Raw genomic sequence first — 22,964 nt, 5'->3', positions numbered from 1 at the left:
AAGGCTGCAGTGTAGCCTGGCCAGAATATGGCCTTTGCAGACGCCCTCAAATTAGCCTGATCTCTTTGCAATAGACCAGCTGCTATCTGAAGAGACTGTTGTGAAATCATGGCTTTTTACTATTTTTTAACATGATTTCTGAAAAACTAATGAAGTATTAATTCATTCAGAATTTAATTTGCTTAATGAATATGGTCATCTCAAGCAAATGACAGTGGCTGTTCATCTGTGAGCCATGTAGTCTTGATTGTGAGAGCTTTTTTTCCAACAGTGAGGCACTCATGTTTTTATTCTGATATTTATCTCTTGGTGGAGTAGTTTTTTGTGTAGTTCTAACAAAACAAATTACGTGTCACATCTTTGTACAACAATGGACTAACTAGATTGAAGTAACCTGTTTCTAATGCAATTTAAGGCTCAGATTTTACCAACATGCTCGTTCTTCAAGCAGGTGTGTTTCCTACTTGCCTTGATACAGTCCTGTGCATAGGTGGACCTTCAACAGAAGGAGGTCCGCAACCTCCAAAGGTGTTGTCTGTCTCTTTTTCATTTCACTGGATAAATACTTGAGCATGGATTGATAAATACGGGAGTCCTTTTTGTCTTTTGGTGTGTTACATGAGACAGCTAAAGAAAAAGAAAATGAGAGTGCTTTCCAGGGGAAAAAAAACACCTTCTAGAGTCTGGAGAGGTCAAGGAAGTGTGCTGGCTACTTGGACAAGTTAATTATCCTGAAAAACAGATACTGAAGGAAACTTGCAGTGCTGTTTGACCCAAGTAGCTCCCAAGCTACACAAATAAACAGGAACCCCCACCCCCCCTAAGACCTGATTACACAGCTGCAGCTTGCCAGGTGGGCACAGGCAATAGAATCAAAAAGATTTAGCTAGAACTACATTTTAATAATTGATACAACTGTATAATATTTATTAAGTAATGTTTGACTAAAAACAATGACCTTCTGTTCTGACCTGTTTTCTCTCCTCCCCAGCCCTACCTAATTTCTAAATATTTATTTCCTTCATTTTTCACCCCCCTCATCTTCTCTAAGGTTATTTCAAAAAGGTAGCAACTGTGCTACACTGACCCAGTTCTTCTGCATGAAAGCAGCAAGCCCAAGTCTCTGATTCCTGGGAGGAATTAAGATCTTGAATGAACCAGGCTACAGAAGTTGGGCTCAGAGCTGCAGGAGGAAACTGTAGTAACTCTGACAGTATTTGGAGGGCCAGCAAATGCACTGTATGAATTGCAGTTTCCTTGGATCACATATGGTGAGGCAGTTTTTGGAAGAGAGTCCAAAAACGTGCTGGGGTTCTTCACACAAAGGTGCAGATGACTCATCTGAGAACGCTGCCCCATAAATCAGTGATAACATACTGCTGTGGTACGAGCCATATGCCCTCCAGGTATGGTGTGTGCAAATGTGATGCTTCGCAGTAAGAAAGCTTTGTGTCTCTTCTTCCCTAAACTGAAAGCCACACTACAGATTTTGTGGGAGAAGTTCTGTCCGCTTAGATATTCTGCAGGCAGTTCACAGGAATAGTTATGGTGAAACTCACTTATATCCAGTCTGTATATAAATTTGATTAGGTTTAAAAGGACAGCAGGGGGGAGAACCAACACAACAGCAAAACACGCCTCCCTCTCTTTTGTTCTTGCATGCTTTCAAGCGGCAAGTCTGAATTTGGGTACGTTAAAACTGAAAAACATGCAGCCAAATGCATTTCTGGCTGAGATTTTGCTTATACCAGTTCATCGTCATTCAGATACTCACTGTCCATCCAATCTTGCTTCTGTTTCAGCTACAGTGAAATAAGTGCTTGGCTTTAAATGCATAAACATTTTTCCTGAATTTCATCAACACATTTAAAATAAAAAGCCCTAATCCTAAATAATCTCAGTGACACAGCGATCATCCCCAGAAGTGGTGAGGGCTGCCACCATGAATGCCTGAATCCTTGCTGAACTCCTGGTTTATCAGTAGCTCGCAAGTGCTATGGCACCTTGTTCTGGTCAGGTTTTTGTCACAGAACAGGACAAATGGCTGTGACAACCAGAGTAGCTTACTTTGGTGCCTATTGATTAAGGTCTGCTAATTAAATTGAAGTAATTTCTTTCTGTAATAACTTGTGCTGCAGATCCAAACTAGCTTAAGGACTTGAATCATAATCCAGTGTAAGGTGAAGCATTACAGAGCATTATTAGCTTTCTGCAGATTTCCATTTTGTTTTATGACTGCTTGTCACTTTACAGGGCTAGAGCCCAGATCTTCAGGCATGTGTAGATGTCTAATTTCTGAGAGAGGAGCTGAGTCTGAATACGTGCTGCTATTTGTAGGCAATTTGGCTGGGCAGAACAAGTGCACTATTTTCTCCCCTAAAATTCTTTTTCCTTATTTAATCACACTTGTTTTAGCAGTTTTCCTGCAAGGTTGTTTACGTAATTATGCTCCCTGTGATGCATTACAGCTTTCTGAACCTTTTTTTCTTTCTAGTTTCACATGTGCCACTTATGCTAGAAGACCTATTCCAGGAATTGACTCAGTGTCCCAGAAAAGGCCCTGGATATTCCTCTCTGTGTTTACACCTGCTGCTCTGCTCTTTCCTTCCCTGCTGTGCACTGATCTGTTGCCCTTGCCTTCACTGTGTTGTGGAAAACATTTTTGATTATCAGTTCCGGGCACTGGAGCCAGGGAAGTAGAACGAGCAACGCAAGGAGTTAGTGTCTTCCCAGAAGACAATCTCTTACTGGCTGTGCCCCAGACATGTGAAACTTTTTCTTGTCGCTGGGCAGAAGTAACTGCCCTCTGCAATGACACCTCCCCACGTTTGCACAAAGTACATTTTCAACAGGAGGTGCATACTGAATCCTTAGTGCTACAAACCTGGACTGAGAGCAGCTTTGAGTCATGTGCACGTTGTTCAAAGCAAAAACTAACACACAGGACTAACTCCTCTCTGTTGCAGCCCTTTATAAATGAATTGGTGTGTTCAAAAATTCTTGCCAGACATGCTGTGGGCTGGTCTGAGACAGCAAATTGCTCTTTCTGGTTCAGCTGCAGATCATGGCTCTTGCTCAGCTGATAGGGTGCTCCATAATTAACTGTGCATACACCGTGCTTCATTGCTGAAGCAAGCAAGCATGCACCTCTGGTTAAAGTACTTCTGTCCAGAGGGTCCATTGTGCTCACACACTCAGGGCAGTTAGGTTTGTTACTTGCTGACCAGGGATTCACATTAGTAATGTTCATTCTATTTTTGCAAGTGTAATACTTGAAAGGGAACAAAGGCTACCTTTCTCAAGAGCTCTTCAATCCTTAAGAGAAAGGGACAGGGTAGTCAAGGTATGGTATGTACAGCAGTACTTGAACCTCTTCTAATACATGCATTTGAGCTGCACTGCAGCTCCCGTGGATCTGAAAAGCCCTGTAAACAGGAGGCTAAACTGACTTCATGCTTGGAGACATTAACAAAACTTGAGCTTTCTCCCTTTCCTTCTGATTTTTATCCTTGAAGACTGTCTCAGAGTAACTCTGGCAGCAGACACCAAACCTCAGCCCCCTTGATTGTAACGGCCAGTGCTGTCTGTCACTGGGTACAGAACAGGGTTTCCAACTGTGTGTCACTGTCTGACACCCAGGAAAGGCATCGGGAATATTAATGCCCATGGACATCTAAATCATGGAGGTAGCTCCAAAAACTCTTAGCTATCACTTGTACCTCCCCCATTCTTCCAATCCTTTCCCCTCATCCCCCACAATATTTTGTTTTCTGTAGCCTGAAAGGCTGAGCCCATAATGGAAAACAGACAAAAAGGGAAAAAAAATCCCAAATCCTCACACAGCACCAGGTTTAAAAAGCACTTGGGCACTGTGCAAGCTGTTAATAAAATACTGCAGCCACATGCAAATCTCCAACAGCAACCCCCAGCTGGTCCCCACTGCCAGCATCTCTTCTTGCTGTCTAGTGCAGAGCAAAGAGAACGGGAGACTCCCTCGGCTTACACACACGCCCACAGAATTAAATTCTAGCTCTATATATAGCTCCTGTCTCATGCGAGGAGCTAAGGCTTTCACAGACGCCCACGCTGCACTTGGTGGGGTATTTTTAGCATCAGTGACAAGGTTACCTGGATGATTCCTGTCAAATAAGAACAGAATGCACTAAATTGTACACAGCTAATTAGCAATGACAGCTGATCTTTTCTTTGTGCCTGCACCTGACTTTCTGTCTTTGGAATAAATCTGTGTCAAGTTTTCCCAGCCTTCTGAAATCAGAGCAGTGCCCAGATTTCTAGTTCAGTAAACGGGAGGTTGAGCACAGTTGGAGCTTCATCAAAAAACCTTGATAATCTCCAGATGACTTTGGGGTAGTCTCTAAACCGGGCTAGGTTCAGTATCTACTTAATATTCTTCTGCATTAGGGCTACTAGTACTTTGTACACCCCCCCACCACCCTTTTGGTCAAAATCAAATAAAATGTTCCCCAAAGTTCTGTGGATTCGGCCTAGTTTCCCACTAAATCTCCTGGTCTGGAAGACCGATGACTTTCCATTCAGCAAAGCTGCACTGAGCCATTTCTGTGAAGAAGTGGCACTGGACATACCATTCTTGGCAAACAGGGCACAGCTTTTATTTTGTGAATAGGTAAAATTTTCCTTTATGGTTGCTCTGTTTTGAACTGTCACGGTCTATGCTTTGAGGCTGCAAATCTGAGGTGCTGTTCGCTTGGTATTGTTCTGCCTGCAGCAGCACTGCGAACTTCACGCTCTGTTACATGAGGCTGAGGTGCAAACCAGGGTCTAATCTGGGTGTGCATTTAGCTACGTCTGCAGTTTCTGGGCAAATCAACTCGAAAATACTTTTCCAGGAACCTCAGGGCAGCGCTAGAACTACAGATTTCCAGATGTGGTAAAGTACTGAATGAAGATACCTCCTTTTCACTTTACATTGCCAAGAAACCTTGCCCCGGCATGATCCACTTACCTACGCCAAGATTTTCAATGTGGTAACGATCAGTTTTAGGTGCTCAAGTTTTGGTTCCGCTCTGTGTCCACAAAACCATCATTCTTCATGTCCGACTCCTTTTATGCCCACATTTCTGTATCTGAATTCCCGTCTCCATAATCTTGTAAGTGTGGCTTAATGCATTGTGTTTACTTATGCAAATATCCAAGGAGGTGAAACAGAATATGAAGTGGAAATTACAAGTATAATCTTTTCCAGTAATTTGTTTTCATTGAAATATTAGGTAAAAATGAACTGTCTTTTAACTGTGGTTATACAAGGCATACTCGAGAAGTACCAGCCATCCAGGCAGTTCAGACGTTAACTTTCGAAACAGTCAGGTATCAAATTTAATTAAACAACCTTCTCCTGTGTCACTCGTCAGTCTAGCAACTATTTTACTCCTCCAGGTTTCAGCTTAAACCCCTTCTAGAACAAAGTGAGTCTGTAAGGCAGAAAGCAGTTATTGCAAATAATTGTATTTGCAAATGTCTTTTCTGCCTTTTGACACAAAGAGCTCTCAATTCACTGAATTCTGTCGAGGGCTTATTATCTGCATCCTGAACACATAAGGGGAACCAATACCTGTTGGGAGCCCTGTTGCCTAATGCACAGCAGAATATTGCAATTGCACACCATGGCCTGGGGCTATGGGAATGCATGAATTAGTAAGAGAAAACACTGCTGGAAAGGGAAATCTGCAGAAAATGGAATACTACCATTTTGGATAGACGAAGAGGGAGAAGTGCATGTTTCCACGGCAACAAGTGGCAGACTACATTGACTGTGAGCACGAAATGTGGGAAATACACTTTTCAAAAGCAGGAATGCACATAAATGAATACTTGAGTCTGTACTCATGCTGTTGTCAGTCAATAATAAATCTGAAGTCAGTGGACTTGCACAGCTGTAAAAGTAGCATCTGGCCCAAAAGATAAAACAGAATTCCTGAATCTCTCTTTTGAGATGGAATGAGTGGGAAAGGCAAGAAAAATGTGGATTTTCGCTTTAACTGCATCAGCATCATAGAAGAGAGTTGGTTTTCTCAGCAGGTTCACAATTACTGGTGAAATGTGTTACAAAGAAAGCCATTTAAAAAACACAGCAGTTTTGAGAAAATGTTACTCCTTTGTCCCCCCATTTTTGAAGTTACATAGACACTATTATTCAGTATATTTTGCACATTATATATGTCAGCACACCTTTCCCTCCAGAGTACAGAGCTGGACTGTATTAGCTATGGGACTGAGGCAATTTGCTAGACAGCTATAGACTTTTAAATCTTTACAAATGTGTTGAAAAATATTGATCTTGAAAACTGCCTGTTTACTTGCCATTCTTATGCAGTCATAGAACTACTGACTAATCTGCCCATACGCTATTCTTATGTGCTAAAGTACAGGTCTGTAGCCTGATGGTACACGTAGATTCATAGCTGAGCTGGCAAGTCCCATTGCTGTTATCAAAGTGTTACTAGTGCAGCAGCAGCAACGTGCTTTTATCTGCATAGGTAGTGGCAAAATCATACAGAGAACAGACATTTCTGATGGATCCTATTTCCTGGTCAGTACTTCACACCTGAAAGCTTAGCAGTATGTTCCTTAGCTATAAACTTACAATTCGTCACAAACAGACTATGCTGCACAAATACCAGTAAAATGAATGGATTTAAAGACCTCAAAATCTCATCCAAGAATTTCACTCTGCCCAGTGTGGTTACGTTTCCATGCTACTGCCAGGTTCTGCTGTGAGTGGGGACTTTGGAGTGGTCTGGGTTTTCTAGGGCTTTGACTCTCTGGCATTTACCAGTACCCATTTTTACCTTTTTTTTTTTTTTTTGGGGGGGGGGGGGGCGGGGGGGGTGGACACAGGGACGGGGCAGGACGGTGGGACACATGTACTTTCTTTTCCTGGTGTAAATATTTTCCTGCATGCATCCACCACCCAAGCTTGTTTGCGTGGTCATGTTCTATTCTGGTGGATGAGTTAAGAGCTGAGCTGAGCTCTGCCAGTGCACATATGTGCTGGAAGTTGTGCGGGAGATTGCTTCCAATCTGTTTTGCCATTCCTGGCTATTCCAGCAATCTCTGCACCGTCTGTTCCTCGAGATGGGCTGAATCTTCCACGTTCCAGGAGGAAGGGGCGACATGAAAGCCTGTCTTCCGGCACTTGGAACAAAGATGGCTTTTAGCCATCCTCTAGACATGACCAATGAGACTGATAGCCTGCACCACAGATTGCTCCACAAGACCATAGCAGACAGTATGGAGGCTTCCTTCACTGCATTTACCTATAGACAGTACATTTTCTAACTTCTAATAATGGCCAGCCCTTTTCTTCATCAGTAGGGAACTTTCTTTTTTAAGTCCTTGTACTGACACTTGACTTTAGGTACACCTCCTTTAAAATAAATCTTTAGGCTCATTATGAAGCAAGCTAAATGGTGAATGAAAAGAAAGGGATAAAGCATTAAGTTATACCACCTGAAGCTGCAATTCTATTAGACCTTTCACACTAAGAGAAGCCAGGCTGTTTGAAAAGAGATGTGACCTTCTAGGTATTTCAGCAATATGAGGTGTGGCTGGATATGAGATAATCTTCTCACTCACTGAGTACACTGTGATGGTCCAACGCGGTTTTAAGGATACAGTGGGGTGGAAACCATTTTTGTGTATTTTAGCGCCATAAAATTAGGCTCCTGACCTATAAAAACTTTTCACAAGCGATTGACTGGCCAAAATACTGGCATTAACAGTATCAGGGTGCAGCCTGAAATATTTCCCTGAAATGAATACACAAGGCTTGCAAGGTCAAGGTGATGAAGGCCATGTTCAAGGTCCATGACAATTTCCTTAGTAAGACAGTGGGCATTAATGTGGCACATCTATGACTGGCTCTGCCTGTAACTCTTGGAATTTAATGTAAATTGTAATGTGATATTTTCTACTCGTGTGGCATGTACATGTGTTTTGTGACAGGGACTGTCATCTGCTCTGTCTTGTGCAGTTACTGGCACAATGCACTATTCTCCTTTGGGTGTAAAGTGCTACCATGCTACAAAGAATAAACATCAGTCAATGAGACTGGGCAAAGGTGATTATTCCATCTCGAACATTGCAGGGGCATCATAAAGTGTAACTAAAATGTCATCTGTGTTCACTCAGCAGCTCATTTCTTGGCTGAGGGCAAGTGTGGTGATGGCAGTGATGTTTTCTTCTGTAAACCCTCGTCCATTAGGACTTGTGTTCTGATCCATATGCGTGCTTCTCATTCCCTGTCCCCTGAGGTAAAGTTTAATAAATGCACACGCATGAATGAGCTAGCCTAAGTATCAATAAATGTTTATTTCAGGAGAGGCTTGAGATGTTTAATATTTAATAAGCCTTGAAAATGAACCTCTGTTCATGTTTCTCAATTTGATTCCAAGCATTTTGGCGGCGAGCTGTGCTTACTGTCCCAGTGTGGGCAGGCGAAGCACAGATTATTTAGCAATTCACTTTGTCTCGTCTAAAATATTCATTTTTGCGGATATCCAAATGTAGCTCTTAAAAAAACACACACAAAACCAAAATGGTGCAGTCTGAGCCTCACAGTTACCTTAAATCTTAGCTTTAGGCTGCATGCCATGGTAATGCTGTTTTTCTCACAGCTCTACCCTGTTGCCCTGGTTACTGATCAAAACCAGACCATCCCTGCTGTCCCTGCAGCTGGACTGACACAAACACCTTACTCATGTGAGGGCAATGCTGCTGAAGTTGCTTCTCCTTTAAAGCAGAATTACAGCCACCAATGCATGCAGCAGCTTTCCCTTGTTCAAGTAAATATGAGCTATAACAATTTCATGTATCCTCAAATTCAGCTAGTGCTGACCAAGCAAAATCAGATTAATAAATAATTATATTATTATTTTTGTTAAATCACTAGCCTTTCTGGAGGACCTCAAAATCTTGATTACATCAGTGGAGCTGCCGGTAGATTTGGCAGAATTTTGTCTCCCACAGTGACTTCTGTCATGTTTTCTATTGAAATCAAGGGAATCCTGACTGAGGAGGGAGTTAAGATTTTCTTTCATGTGGCTGACTGACAGCTGAAAACGTGCTATATTACTTTGTGTATGATTCACTGCAGGAAATGGACTTGGGAGTGCGTGACAGTGTCTCATCTGACAGTACTCAGAGGATGCTCCATTGTAAAGGGAAGTTCCTCCCTGTTCTTAGACTTACTTTGAGAGTTTCATTTCAATTTGCTGCCGGATTTCCTGTCTTTCCTCATCTGTCCTCCTTGGGAAAATATTCCTGTCTTCCAGCTCCTGCTTACTTGGTCTGTTTCGTAGTTTTACTGCCAGCAGTTCTTTCTTGCATTTTCTTGGCAAAGTACCTGGGACATGCATTGAAAAGAAAGTTATTAGAAAGACAGCTCCTGGAGATGAAACATGAACATAGGAGGAGCGGGAAACCTACAGAGTGACAGTGGTCTGTACGTTACTGCGCAATGAGCAGTTGTACACTTTAATGCAAGGAGCACTACAGTTGTTCAGGGCTCAGACACACAACTGCCTACACATGCAGGAGGATCATATTCCTCTGTTATCTTTGTCATCCATTATAAGCAAGCAGTGCTCTCAGGTGAAAATTATTTGCAGCTGAGACAAGATTCATGTCACTAGTTTAGAAGTCAAAGGCTGTGTGTCTTGCCACAGTCCTCTGAGCATCCCTATAGCCCAGGGCATTCCTTATTTCCTGAACCATTTAGTGGTTCCTTTGCAGGACTGGATCGCTCAGTGGCAGGAGTGGCTGGGACATGTACACCTTCCTCTCTGGGTCATCGGGTATAAGCAGGAATAGATAATGGTAACTGAAACAATCGAAGTTGTTGCTTGACATGTGTGCATATATGCACACACACACATATGTAAAAAAAAATATATCTATATAAAATGTCATTCTGGTTTTCTGGCATTAGAAATTAGAAAATCAGAAGTGTGATCAGACATGGTGTGTAACTCTAGCACTAAATGTAAGCCATTATGTATGTCTGCATCCTGTCCAGTGTGACGGTGTGTCATAACAGACTTTCATTTAGCAATCAATACTACACTGTTGACATTAGGCCTTCCCTCTGAAAAGAGCAGGGGCAAATATTCCCAGGAATGAAAGAGAAGGCCGGGTTTTATGATGATTTGCAGAATGCTGGAAACTTAATTGGGCATTCAGGCAATACAAGACACAAATACTTACTGTGATTGTATGACCTACTGCGCTTATTGTAAAAATACAATAACACATTTTCCGTCAAACCAGACAACATAAAACATTGCCACTACAAAAGAACTGTTCATAGGAGAACATGCAGCAACTGTTTTGAGTAGGAGTCTACTGCTCTTGAGTGTGCTGGATGTTGAGTCCTTGATGCTGCCCCTCTGATGACATTTGAAACATCCTTTACTCTTACTAGAGGGAACTGTGTTTGAGCTTAGGTGTTTCTGTATCTCTGGTGCAACTCTTTAGACTTCAGCAGGCTAAACAAATGAAAATTGGACTCCCGAGCTTGTAAAACCATTTTGCTATGTGTTTGGAAATGTAGCAATAAAATGGCTGTAAAGTAGAAAGGCATCTTTATTTTCAAATGCAATCTGAAAGTCTGAAGTGATGTTCGTATTTGATGAGGGATACCTTGCTTATGATGGGGGGGAAAGAAGAGGGAATTGCTATTAAAACCAGTGAGCTGCTGAGTCATACTGGTAGAAATGCAGTCTTCCCGCAAACGTGTCACAGGTAGGTTGTAAGCAAGTAAATTAACACCAGATCCCTGCATGCCTCTACTGTGCTGTACTGGCGTTTCTGGTGTCCAGTCCAGGGCTTCAGCAGAGTCTGAAAATTACCATTGCAGAGTAGCAGCAGTCAAATGGGGTTTGGAGTATTGTCAGGGTCACAGAATCACAGAATGGTAGGGGTTGGAAGGGACCTCTGTGGGTCATCTACTGTATTTCCTTCATCTTGGGAGCGTGGTGTGTAATAGGAGGTTATTTTGTTTTGGTTCCCTTTTACTTTAAGGTTGTTATTTTTAATTTAATGCTTCACCTTTTCTAGAAAAGGTCACCTCATTTTTAAAGAAAATGATATTTAATTGGTATTTTTGTTTGGCATTTGAGATGGGATTAAAGTCTATTTTTTAAAGGATGCTCTGGAGGTTGGCAAGATTCCAAATCCTAAATAGATTCTCATTACCAAATATTGGGGTTCTATTTGCTAAGGTTCTGTGGACCTACATTATTATTATCACTATTGATCTCAGATTTCTTTATGCGGAGGGGAGGAGTCTATACCATATCCACACATACACGTTGGGAAGACTGGGGCAGAGAGTAGTTATGGTCTCTCTGTGTGAGTAGGGACAAGTCTCTGGATAGCTGCAGTGGTCTAAAATTAAACTTTTTAGAAACCGTAATGAGCTCAAAATCCCGCTCAGAGTCCAAAAGCTATGCCCTTGTTTAGCACTTTTCTCCTAATGCTTTCAAAGTCTGTTGCAAACATTAATTAAATTAAACCACACAGCGCTCTGTGAAGTAGTAGGTATACATTTAACAGATGGATAAAGAAGTTAAATGATTTGGCTGATGCCACACAGAGCCTTCTGCTAGCTGAATATATGACTCCATCAGAAATATTTGGCTCACAGAGCCACAGACTTGGGACTCTGTCAAGGTTTTTCAAACCTCCAGCACAGTGGGAATGGGTGCAGAGTGGGCGTTTGCAGTGCTCCATCCTTATAGCACAGGAACCAACAGAATTCCTTCTGGAAACAATCTGAAGCGCATCTGGGGCTAGCAAACTCCCAGGTATACCTGAACATGGTCTCATTTTCACTTGGAAATTTTAAACAGGCGCTAAGAGGAATTTGGTCATGTCAGGAGATTGCTGTGGAGAGACTGCACATGCACATTAAGCCCGATGGCTCCAGAACGCGATAGATGTACCACCCATGTGCAGGCCAGCTGCTTACTGCGTTTGCAGGCAGTTCAGTGTACCTTGGGACCACTGCAAGCAATATATGTATACACTATACAGCACATGCATATGTCTCTGTCCAGAACTGCTTAGAAGGAAACAAGAGAACTCTACATGTGTAGTAAACATTTTTTTTTTTTTTGGAAATGCACACTAAACAGTTATTCTCTCATTCACTGGTGACAACTAAGGTATGAGCATGCAGGACTACCCCTACTCCCTTCAGGCTGTTATAAAACTACTTGTCATACCGTAGTACACCTGATCTTTGAATTGTGAGAGGATAAGGGCTAGAATCACCATGATTGTTTGCTCAGATGAGGTCAGGGCTCATTTTCTGCTGTCCCTCATCTCATTGAAGGCCAGCTGAAACCGATGCTCTGCAGTTAAAGACTGGACCTTTTGACAGAAGTCAGGTTTTGAAGCTGATGTGGAGACATTGGCTTAAGCTAGCTGAGTGTATGCCCTAGAGTTTGTATTTCAAAGTGAGAGAGACAAATGCAGTATTTTGCTTGAAAAAAAGTAAAATAAAGCTGCTTTTCAGGGCCTTGACTACTCCCAGGCTGCTCTGCTGCACAGTTAGTAAGAGCTTACTACCTTATGAAATTAAGAACATGAATCATATCCGAAATATCTCAACTTTAACACAAATCCTGCTGTTGCATTAGAGGAGTAGAGAGCATATAACCCACTCAGGATAAGCTGTGCTCACTTCATCCAGATGTCTGGATTTCTAAAAGGCTTATGCTATAGCCACTCCCATGGTCCATATGCACTGAGCACTGATTAATCTTTAGGGTATTTCACCAAATAAAAATGCAAGAGATCTGGATTAAGCTGATCTGATAGTCTGAGGAGCTGTTCCCCATGCCTGACCAATTGGGTTAATTCCTGAAAAATACTACCTGCCGGAAAAAGTGAACAGAGGGTGATGATGTTATCCCCTTCAGCAGCCATGCTGGGAAACACTGTATAATTCCTCTGTTTTCATCTTGACTGGCCCACTGATGGCCAGCTCTGCTATTCCACCTGCTGCAGAAATCCATATCTGTGGTTTCAAAATTAATAAAAAATAAAACAAAACCAGAGAACAAAGAGGAAATAAAGCCCCAAACTATTTTTCCTCACATCCATTTTCAGCACCCTGAGGCAAATTCCTTTCTGATCACTGTCACACTAGAAAGTGAACCTGCAAATACCCTTATTTAAGTATTTTTATTTTCTTCCGAAGCGTTGTTTTTCCTGGTCGATAAGGCATGTTCAATGCTGGTCTGCCCCATGACCAAGCTATCTCAGGCAGGATCTTGGCTGTGAGTTGTTTCATGATTTATGGCAGCTCAGCTAGGTCAACAATAAATGCTTTGAAAATTCACACCCTTTTCATGCTTGGTCTGCAGGTTCCTGACTAAAGTTCCTGTTTTAATTCAGTTGAATCATGACATTTAATTTCCTGTATGTTTACTGTTCTTTCTATCAAGCAAAAGGCAAATCCTAATACTGCTTGCTGATGGAAAGACCTTGCTTGCACTGGTTATCAGTTGTGGGCTATATGCTAGTTATGTTATTTTTTAAGGTCGTGCACAAGACTACTGTCTTGCCTTGTGTTTTTAGAGGTTTCAAAGAATGATTTATTGAGTAGCGTGCTAATGGAAAGCCAAGGTACAATTCCTCAGTTTTTCCAGAGTTATCTGTGACCTGTACCAATCTGCCTGTAACCGTGGGGCTGTTGCGCTGATGCACTGTTCTGCATCGCAGTGGCAATGGCAAAGTTGGTGACATACTAAGGCAGTACACTGACTGTAAAGCAACTTTGATTAATGGATAGTTTTACCTCCTGACTTGCAAACCAGCCCAGATTTTTTAAACTAGGAAGAATCTGGAGCTTTTCAGGGAATTATTGTGGTGCTATCCCTGTCACTACTGCATCTCTGGTTCCTCTGAAATGTGAACGGGTGCATTTAAGTGAATGCTGGCACAAGCAGTGCCACCCAGTGTCAAGACCAGAATTGCCTTGCTTATGTCCCAGCTTGCGCTGAGTAAATGGGCACCTGTCAGATCCCCAAAGCTGTTGGCTCCTTGGGGACCACCCCACACCAGGACTTCTGTGGTTTAAGTGGCTGTGTTGCCCAGCTTGCCCAGTAACCGTCCTTGCCAGCCTCCTTAGACGTCAAACAGCTGAAACTTTGCGTGGCTTGGGTTTTTGTTGTGCCCCCAAAGGGTGCCTGAACTTAAACACTGGCAAAGCAAGCACCAGGCTTGTACAAGAAATTAGGTCATTTGTAAGTGCACATTTACAACCTGCAAGGACAAGGCAGTCCACCATGACCTTCAGCCATTTCAAATAAAATGATCTTATGCGTAAAGCTCAAGTCTTATGATGGCTTGGTAAGTTTTAGGGGTGTATGGAATGGGCTCTTGGTGCAGAGACTGAAGTTTAGGTGGGAAGGGACTCTAATGCCAGAGTGACACAAATTAATTACAAGGAAGAAGGCTGTGTAGCTACAAATAAAGAAATGAAAGAAAATTCTTCGTAAAAATTATTTTTGTTGAAGTTGGAAAGTGTTTTGCATGGAAAAAGGGGCTGCATTCATATCTGGGGCCTCTTTATCAAATGACAAACCATCTTTGTTTCATGTCTTTCCCCTCTAGTATACATCTGCAGGTAAATACTAATCTGTATAGAATCACTGCACTACTGAATTTCATAACAAACCTTTGAGTTTTCAGCCTTTCAGATAAGGCATCTAACTGGCTGTCTACATATCTACATATGCACTTCTATTACTAGCACGCCATCACAAGAACTGGGGAAGTAAGTCTGTATGTGGTTCTGACCCTTGACATTTTAAATTTGGGCTGTTAATCTTATTCACTAAAACATTCAAGAATGTATTGGCCCACCTCATTATATTCACCAGTGAGTCCTATAATCTTTTCCATCCAGCTTTTACATCTTTGTCGTACTCAAAGATTATTCAAGAATGTATTTAACAATTTTTCTACTAGCAGAGATTATTTTTCTAAATTTCTAGCAGGCATGCCCTACCCAGTCGTAATACATGACCAGTCGTGCCCAATATATAGGCCATTGTACTAAGTAAGATTTATACATATGCATAATATTTTCTTAAATCAAATTCTGTATTTAAGGGGGAAAAGTTTTCTGTTCAGTCTGATTTCTTTTTATTTCAAGTTGTGAAGGAAATATTTCAAATGGCCGATTTCAATATCTTCTATGCTGAGCAGCAGTATTGTTGCAGCTAAAACAGAGCCAAAATATCTTTGAAAGAGGGCTGTTTTTCTGACCTTCTCAGTTGGTCTAATATTGCCCTATAAAACTTGCTGCATTTAAACCATTCTTAAGCTATCACCAATTCACCACCACTGTTGTTCAATTGTAATAAGCAGAAATTATTCAGAACTCTAACGCTTATTGTGGAAAGCCAAGAGCTGCTTCTAGATATCACTGAAATTTGTACAGGAACCAGTGCCCTTCTATCATCATAATTTCTGTCTTCACAGATAGTGAATAATTATGTGTTAGATACATAGAGTATTCATCTTCAACAGTAAAATATTCAGATTTGTTTTTACTAGTAGCGGATAACATATTTTTTGCCTGGCTGCCTCTCACCCTTAGAATTTATACCAAAGGAGACCACTTTTATAATTGGGAGCAACACATCGTCAGAAAAAAATAGATAAAAGTTAAAAGGTGATTATTTATTTTTTAATTTATGCTTAAATGCACAGCAATTATGCAAGGGATTCTCTTTTCTTTTGCCTTAACTCAGTAGTTTATTCTGTTACTAGGTGTCTTAAGACACAGAAGCAGAACTCGTGTCCTGTCTGCTGGCTCAGACCTTCTAACAGACACCTTTAAAAATTTATCCTTGATATGTTATAAAAATTATTTTTTGATTAATTTTTCTCTGCATGCCTTGTTTTAATGCATTGATAAAGAGATTTAAGGATTCATTTTAGACTGAGTCTTCGTCTTGCTAACATGGAAAACATTAAAAGCTTGAATGAAAAATAAATTTGCTAATGAGAGCTGATTATTTTGCCAAAGCCCACTTAAATAATTGCTCAGGATTATACAATGCATTCCTCATATGTCTCAAGAAAGGGTAAATGGACCAAATGGAGAGCAACTTTCTTCTTTATAATATTTTCTCTGGATGTTTGTCCTTCCTAGATTCACTGGTCTCCTCCACTTTTCACAGCATTATCACTGCACTGGAATAAGAGTCCTAAAATGGGATGCTTCCAAAACATCCACAGCATTGGCACCAGGTATACAGAAAGCTTTGCCTACTGACAGTGAGATGTGTCTGCAAGTGCTGTCATTCATATGTAGTAGTGCAAAGGGTACATAAGTGACTGAAAGGGTCAAGCATACTGATACATTGACTTATCAACATAACTCAAACCGTCCTCTTAGCATGCAGTACCTACCAAGACCAACATAATCACAATCACTATGACTCAAATTTAACTTTAGCTTTTCACCAAAATTCCTTGAAAAAGTTGATGTGACAGTAGAGGAATTTGTGCTGTTCAGTGTTTTCTGTTGCATTCTACTGTGTTTAGAGCATTCCATTAGGCTATGATAGTATATATTTATCATATAATAAGTGACTTTCCTTACCAGAAATAATGGAGTCATTCAAAACTTCCTCATCCTGATAAAAAACAGAGTCTTCCTTGAGCTCTGAGTTCATGATCATGTTTTCTTTGTTCTCATCCGACTCTTTAACTGAGTTCCGCTTATTTTCTGAATCACTGGTGTAATTCAGTGAGTTCTCCTTTTCTTTGTTGCGCTCAGTGCTAGATGTTCTGGATGGACGGACATCCACTCTTTTTTTTGGAGAGCCTTTGCTTTCTCTTCCATGGAAGCTGTGGGTGGAAGGTGCACAGCCCAGTTTTTACAAAAGACAGTTTTATTGCCACCATAGGAACTTATCATTATATGAGAATGAGCAGCATGTCTCGTAGCTTGTAAAGGCCAGGGAAAAGAGTTCAACATGGGACAACATGCGATGGCATTCTCAAGACTGTATTGAGAATGGCTAACGTGGATCTACTTTCCTATCTCCGTCATAAAAATAAGGTACGGAAGGGTGGTGACTAATGTATTTCTTTGATATATAGCCACATGCTATACTGTACTGATTTAAAAAAAACCCACAGCACATCCTTCTAATGTAAAACATACATGGTATGAAATATTACCATTCTGATATTTTATGATAATGACAAAGGTTTAATAGGGCCTGGAAATAATATCGTATGCATCTATTCCCCATGACAATAGCTGTTATGAAATTGAGAAACGTTACCAACTTAACTCCAAAGCTATATGATGGAAAAGGTTATCTCTGTCCTCCTCTAATACACAGAAGGGCTTATAATGAAAACCAGGCCGTATATGCTCATGTATAAGCCAAGAGACATACACTGAAATAGTAGTATTTGTTGTATGTCGAGTACTGATATTTAGAGCAGGATATGCCTTAGCTACTCTAACTTGGTATCTTGTGGGGAGATTTTCTTTTGCAATAGGTCAAGGATTATCAAATGATTCTACCTGTTTGAAAAGCTATTTCCTTGTCACAGTAGCCTCCTTATAAAGGAAGAACATACTTCGAAGTAACTGCCAAATTAAGCACTTTAACCAGGGGTGGATGTTCAAAGTAGTGACATCAAGAGGGACATCAAGAGGAAGGTAAACCCAAGCTGTAGGAGTAAATAAAATGCTAATAACAGGGTAGGAACATTTACCAAGAAAAACAGTTTAGCGGAAGGACTCTCCTCATCCACCCATATAGCCAAGAGACTGTAGGTACCTGTCCTGACGGTGTTTGGTGGCCAGAGCCCTGTGGAGTTCTTCAATGACTCTGCTGGGAGGTAAAGGCAGGTGGACAGCAGCCAGGTGCGGGGAACCAGTTGGCGTTGTTACCTGTCCTCTGACATGGGGATCGGAACTTTTCTGGCCAGAGGGGTGGAAGAGGGCAGCTTGTCCTGAGATTTGGGAGGAACCAACAATGACATAATTCTTCAGGATGGTGGAAGGAGGAGATTTCATTTCTGGGTCATCTGTTTCGCTTCCTGCTGTCAAAACATAACGGTATGTTAACATAAGAGGTTGTGCAATGCTTATTTTTTTGCACACGCAGTCTGCACTGAAATTAATTTGTGGTGTTGAACAAAGGAAAATGGTGATGTTTTGTTCTTGCTAGGAGGTAACTGGTTAAGCTGAGTAACTATCTGAATTCAAAAGTCTTATATGACACAGATCCAAATCTTTGATCTAGCAGAATAGATGGCTCCCCCATTTCCCCTCTTTCCCACAGTATCAGATTCTCCTTTTCCCCAGCCCACCAGTGAAATCTTGGTTGCCAGTACTGTTCCTCCTAACCACCAATGCCTTGTACTGTGATGGCTTTCCAATCTAGCACTTTCTCTGCTGGACTCTGGCAGACTGTATTAAAATTTATGCACTGTGGTTCTCAGCCAGGACAGAATGTACCAGTGTCTATTATCTGCTATTCTGTGATTGCTGCACAGTTTAGACCTCTGTCTTTCATATGCCAGTTGAGGAAATGCCAAAATCATTATAGTATGAGGATAATGTTCACTTAACAAAACTTGCCAAATGAAATCCAAATGAAAGATGTTCTATTGAGCATTAAAAAGAAAAGAGTGGGGCAATCAAATCTTTTTTTACTCGCACATTCAGATATTTTTTATGCAATGTAAGCATTTTGTTGAGAATTAGACTTTGAGATATACATTTCTCTAGCACCTGAGTCCAAAACACATTGGACATTTCCCTGGTTGTAAATTTGGTAATTTCACACTCTCAAGATAACTGAGCATCTGACCTAAGAAAGATGCTTTTGCCTTTCCCTTATATCTTCATCCCAAGTCTCCAGCCTATGGCGTTGTTTACATCAATAGCTCAGTCTGGGTGTAAAAAGGCAATGCGAGTTATTAATACAAAAGAGTATTTCTTTTCTCTTGTTGCCACCTAGTGTTTTAAACGGGAATTTAAACTGATACAGCTTGTACAGCTTTTGTACAAACTTGTTTTCACAGATAATTGTTACTTTTTTCACTTACTTTTGAGATAAATACTTCAGCTCATAGCAGAGAAAAACTTCTGCTCGAGCCAGGATTTTCCTGAAATACCTATGTAAAAAGGATTTGGTTCCTATTAGCAGTGTAACTTACTAGAAAATTGGAGAGGACAAAAGTAGGTTTGAATATTAACTTCAGTTATTAAATACTTCCTCTCAGACCCAGCATCCTGCATAATAGTTACCAACTACATGCCTTTTCTTAACTTCCCTGCTGGAAATCTGGTACAGCTCCATAAGGGTAATGATGCAAACAGAGCTGGGCATCTGGAGGTTGGAGGGCAGAATTACTGAGGACAACAGCAAAAGTACTAGTAGGAAGAAGAGCTCCTGTAGGCATAACCAAAATCAAACATCAAATATTTGAGAGTTACAGCACTAAATCTGGTCTCTTTTCCACATTTGTGGCGTGAGGAGGAGAGCATCCTTCAATGAGGCGAATGGCATTCACAATAAAATCTTCTCTCTCATTCTAAGAAAGGTCTAGTGTTACTTTTTTTTTTTTCAGTTTTGGAAAGCATTTTTGCCCCTTTCTGTCCCTCGAACCCAGAACCCTAACCACTGTCCAAGAGCTGCATTTGTCTCTCTGTGCATCCAGGAGACAGGGGTCAGGCTAGTCCAAAAGCTACCCTATTTAAAATCTGAAATGTCTGAAAGCAGAAGAGCGTTTCTTCAAGCGTCTAGGTGCCCAGTGTGCAATGGCTTGGCAAAGAGACACCATCCCACCCCAGAGCTCCTCCTGCACGGATAAGGATGGATTCTGCAGCCAGGAGACAGCCAACCTTTGCTAAGCAAAGATGTTTTTTTCAGCACTCGAGGGGATTTTGATTATGTGCTACTGTGGAGATGCACAGAGGACATTTACGATCGACCACTGCCCATTGAATCATGGCCTGAGGGGATGAAAAAAATCACCTCTTAAGTTACTTGATACTGCTGCACAGTGAGAGAGGGTGTCCGTGTTTTCTCAGAGCAAGAACCCCAGATTCAGCTTAACCCTAAAGTGGGAAGGGAGGAGACTTTTTTAATCTCTATACCTGCTTGTTCCTGGAACAGCTCAAGAACCGATTTTGTCCTCATTGGAGCTTGGGATAGTATTGAGAGTTGAGAGTTTCCTTAGATCACACCTTATTTGTCCTAATGACAGCTGTTCAGTGAATAATCTTGCAAAGCAATGTCTTGGCACCCTGCCTTGTTCCCCCCTCTCTCTGTGATTAATTGGTGCTTGGCTTATTCCTCACTAACAGCATCTCTAACATTGTTAAGGAGGAAAAACTAAACACATTTTTCAACCTCTTCATCTTCCTTTTCTTTCATAATTGCTCTTTCTCTCTCCCCATACATTTGTATTCCCTTTCACTCATGGACAGTATTTGTTTAGTCTTAAGTTACCACTGCCTCCACATCCACACAAAAATAAACAAATGTATAATCAGTATTGGAAAAGAGTCTATAGTTATTGGAGTTATTGAGAAAACAAAGAGTTGTTTTTGTGGAAAATTTAGATGTGAATGAAATACCAAAACTCAGTATATCTTAGATGTCGCAGGCAATACTTTGGTTAAGCAGTGAAATATCTAGACTCAAAATGCTGTGAAGTACCTGGTGGGGCTGTAATCTTGTTACCCACTATGGGTCAGGTTTTCCAAATAGCCTACATCTCCTGCAATGCATGGCCTTCCCGTCAGTTGAGCAAAGTCAAAGGGGTGTCCTGGTTGTGCTTGTTCATATTGCAAGGTGGAGAGGGCATTCTGTGACACATGACACAGAATGTTGAAGCAATCTGAACAGCCACTCTCAAGGAGCATTACGGTACCATTTTGAACCCAGCTCCCGTTGAAACCCTTATGGCTTTTAAGCATGGGCAAAATATGGATATTTTCCATGGGAAACAAATACTTGTAATTTTCCTCTGAAAGAATGAAAACCCCAGTATTTTCTATCAACCCCAGTGGTCAGATCACAACTCCCCTCTGATACTTTGTTTCCTGGTGACTTTGAAAACCCTGTTCATTGTGCCAGTAGATGAGTGTGGATGCAAATCAGGGCTGAGATAATGGCTGTCATTTAAAAGTCTAAATATCCAACAGGTCTGACATTTAGATGTCAGGACTTGATTCTAATTTGCAGTAAGGCCCTTTTAACTGCTTTTACCATATGTAGGGGCCCTAAAATTGGAACAAACTAAAATCGTATTCACTTTAATACCCTTTCTGCAGTGCCAGAATGTTGGAAAATGTAACAACATTGGCAATACGTTAGAAAATCAGGCCCAGAGGAATTGCACTTGAAACATTCAATGAAGTCTGGCACAGAGGATTGCTTTGTGGGAGCCAGGTGTATCACTTATGTGTGCTCTGTGTAACTAGACCAGATTTCATAGCTCCAGTTTAGACCTACCCTAGAGAGCAAACCCTTGACAGAAACCTCCACAGAAGCTATTGACTTGAACTTGATTTTGGCTGTTGTACTGTTATCCAGCGGGAGACTAGGTAATGAGAATATTTAAATCTTCCTGGTGTTTTGTAGCATATCGATATGAGCATCAGATTCAGCAGATGTTTGCAGTTGGTTTGATTTGCTTTACATGTATTTAGTGCAATAGACTCGCAACAGATAATCCCCTGAAAGACTCAGATAAATATGTGAAGTACAAAGATCAGTGCGTTGTTATCAGGCAACCGGACCGCTCAGTTCATGGAAAATGTTAGCATTCTGTTGACTCAATATAACTAGCCTGATTCACAGCAGTTTGTGGTGATAGGCTTAAAAAAGAATGTAAGAGAAAAATTATATACTGTGCTGTGTAGGCAAACAGTGCATAAAGGATGGGAAAGTCTTGACTGACCTGTTATGCTCTTTGTGATTTTGGAGATTGCCTTAGGTGGTGGAGCTGGGAGCAACGGAGGGCTGGGAAGCTGGGCTGGGTTTCTTTCCATCTGTTTCTGGGGGGAATCTGTGGATTCAGATAGAAGTAAGGCTTGTGGACTGTCTTCGGATGCTGGCAGGCTGGCATCTTCTAATTCTTCTGTGGGTGATGAAGGTTTCTTGGCTAGTACGAAGATGAGTAAAATTAAGGGAACATGAAGTTAATAATAATGATAGGCCAGGGGACAATGCCAGGAACATTCAGAAAAACAGAACACATGGCACACAGCTAGAAGCACTGCTTCTCCATAGTGAAAATAATTACTGTGTGAAATAACCAACCAGTGAATGCAGGTAAAGAATAAAATGTGTAAGGATATTGAAGAAATTTATTTTTTGATGTTCTTGAGGAAACTGCTAGACTTCCCTTACCTCCCTAAACCCTTTTTCCCTTTTCTTTTTTTTTTTTAATAACGAAGACAGCAAGGCAAAAAACTTTTTGGAACTGCAGTGAATTTTCTTACAGCATGCAGCTGCACAGTTATTGTATGAGTACTCTTCTCTGTTAGGAACACACAGCCAAAGGGCAAAGAGCATCAAACTGGTAATATTACATGAAGGCTGACTTTCCAATTGTTTGTTGTACACATTTGTTTTCACAATTAAATTTTTATCTTGTTTAATACATGACTTCAACTTGCATCCCAAGTCTTCTCTTACTGTGCCTGACTCCAGAACTGTTGAGTCTTTCCTGAGGTTAAAGTTGATAACCAAGAAAATCCTGCGATAAAAAAGATTTGCCATTGGATCTCAGCAGCTACGGTGGAACAGAGAATCAGTGAAGTACTTAAGAAAAACTTCAATCACAAAAGCCTTATTCTGAGGTGGTGAAGCAATGCTTGTTTCAGGATTATTTCCTGAAAGACGGCAAAAGCACTTAGC

General features: G+C 41.1%; 1 protein-coding gene across 3 annotated transcripts in view; it reads right to left on the bottom strand.

Moving 5' to 3' along the window:
• PHACTR3 (phosphatase and actin regulator 3) overlaps positions 1-22,964 on the bottom strand; it is a 118,948-nt gene that overhangs the window by 25,524 nt on the left and 70,460 nt on the right. For 2 of the 3 annotated variants that reach the window (XM_075438327.1, XM_075438329.1), the window contains exons 5-8: positions 22,003-22,206; positions 17,862-18,126; positions 16,664-16,911; positions 9,229-9,382 (exon numbers count right to left, since the gene is read on the bottom strand). In XM_075438327.1, the coding sequence (XP_075294442.1) occupies positions 9,229-9,382; positions 16,664-16,911; positions 17,862-18,126; positions 22,003-22,206 (871 nt within the window). The remainder of the gene's footprint in view (positions 1-9,228; positions 9,383-16,663; positions 16,912-17,861; positions 18,127-22,002; positions 22,207-22,964) is intronic. The other variant, XM_075438328.1, reaches the window with a different exon arrangement.

The sequence above is a fragment of the Opisthocomus hoazin genome, chromosome 18, assembly GCF_030867145.1.
Source record: "Opisthocomus hoazin isolate bOpiHoa1 chromosome 18, bOpiHoa1.hap1, whole genome shotgun sequence".
NCBI classification, from domain to species: Eukaryota; Metazoa; Chordata; class Aves; order Opisthocomiformes; family Opisthocomidae; genus Opisthocomus; species Opisthocomus hoazin.
Note: the sequence above shows the minus strand (reverse complement) of the source record. Positions and strands in the feature narration are given on the sequence as shown.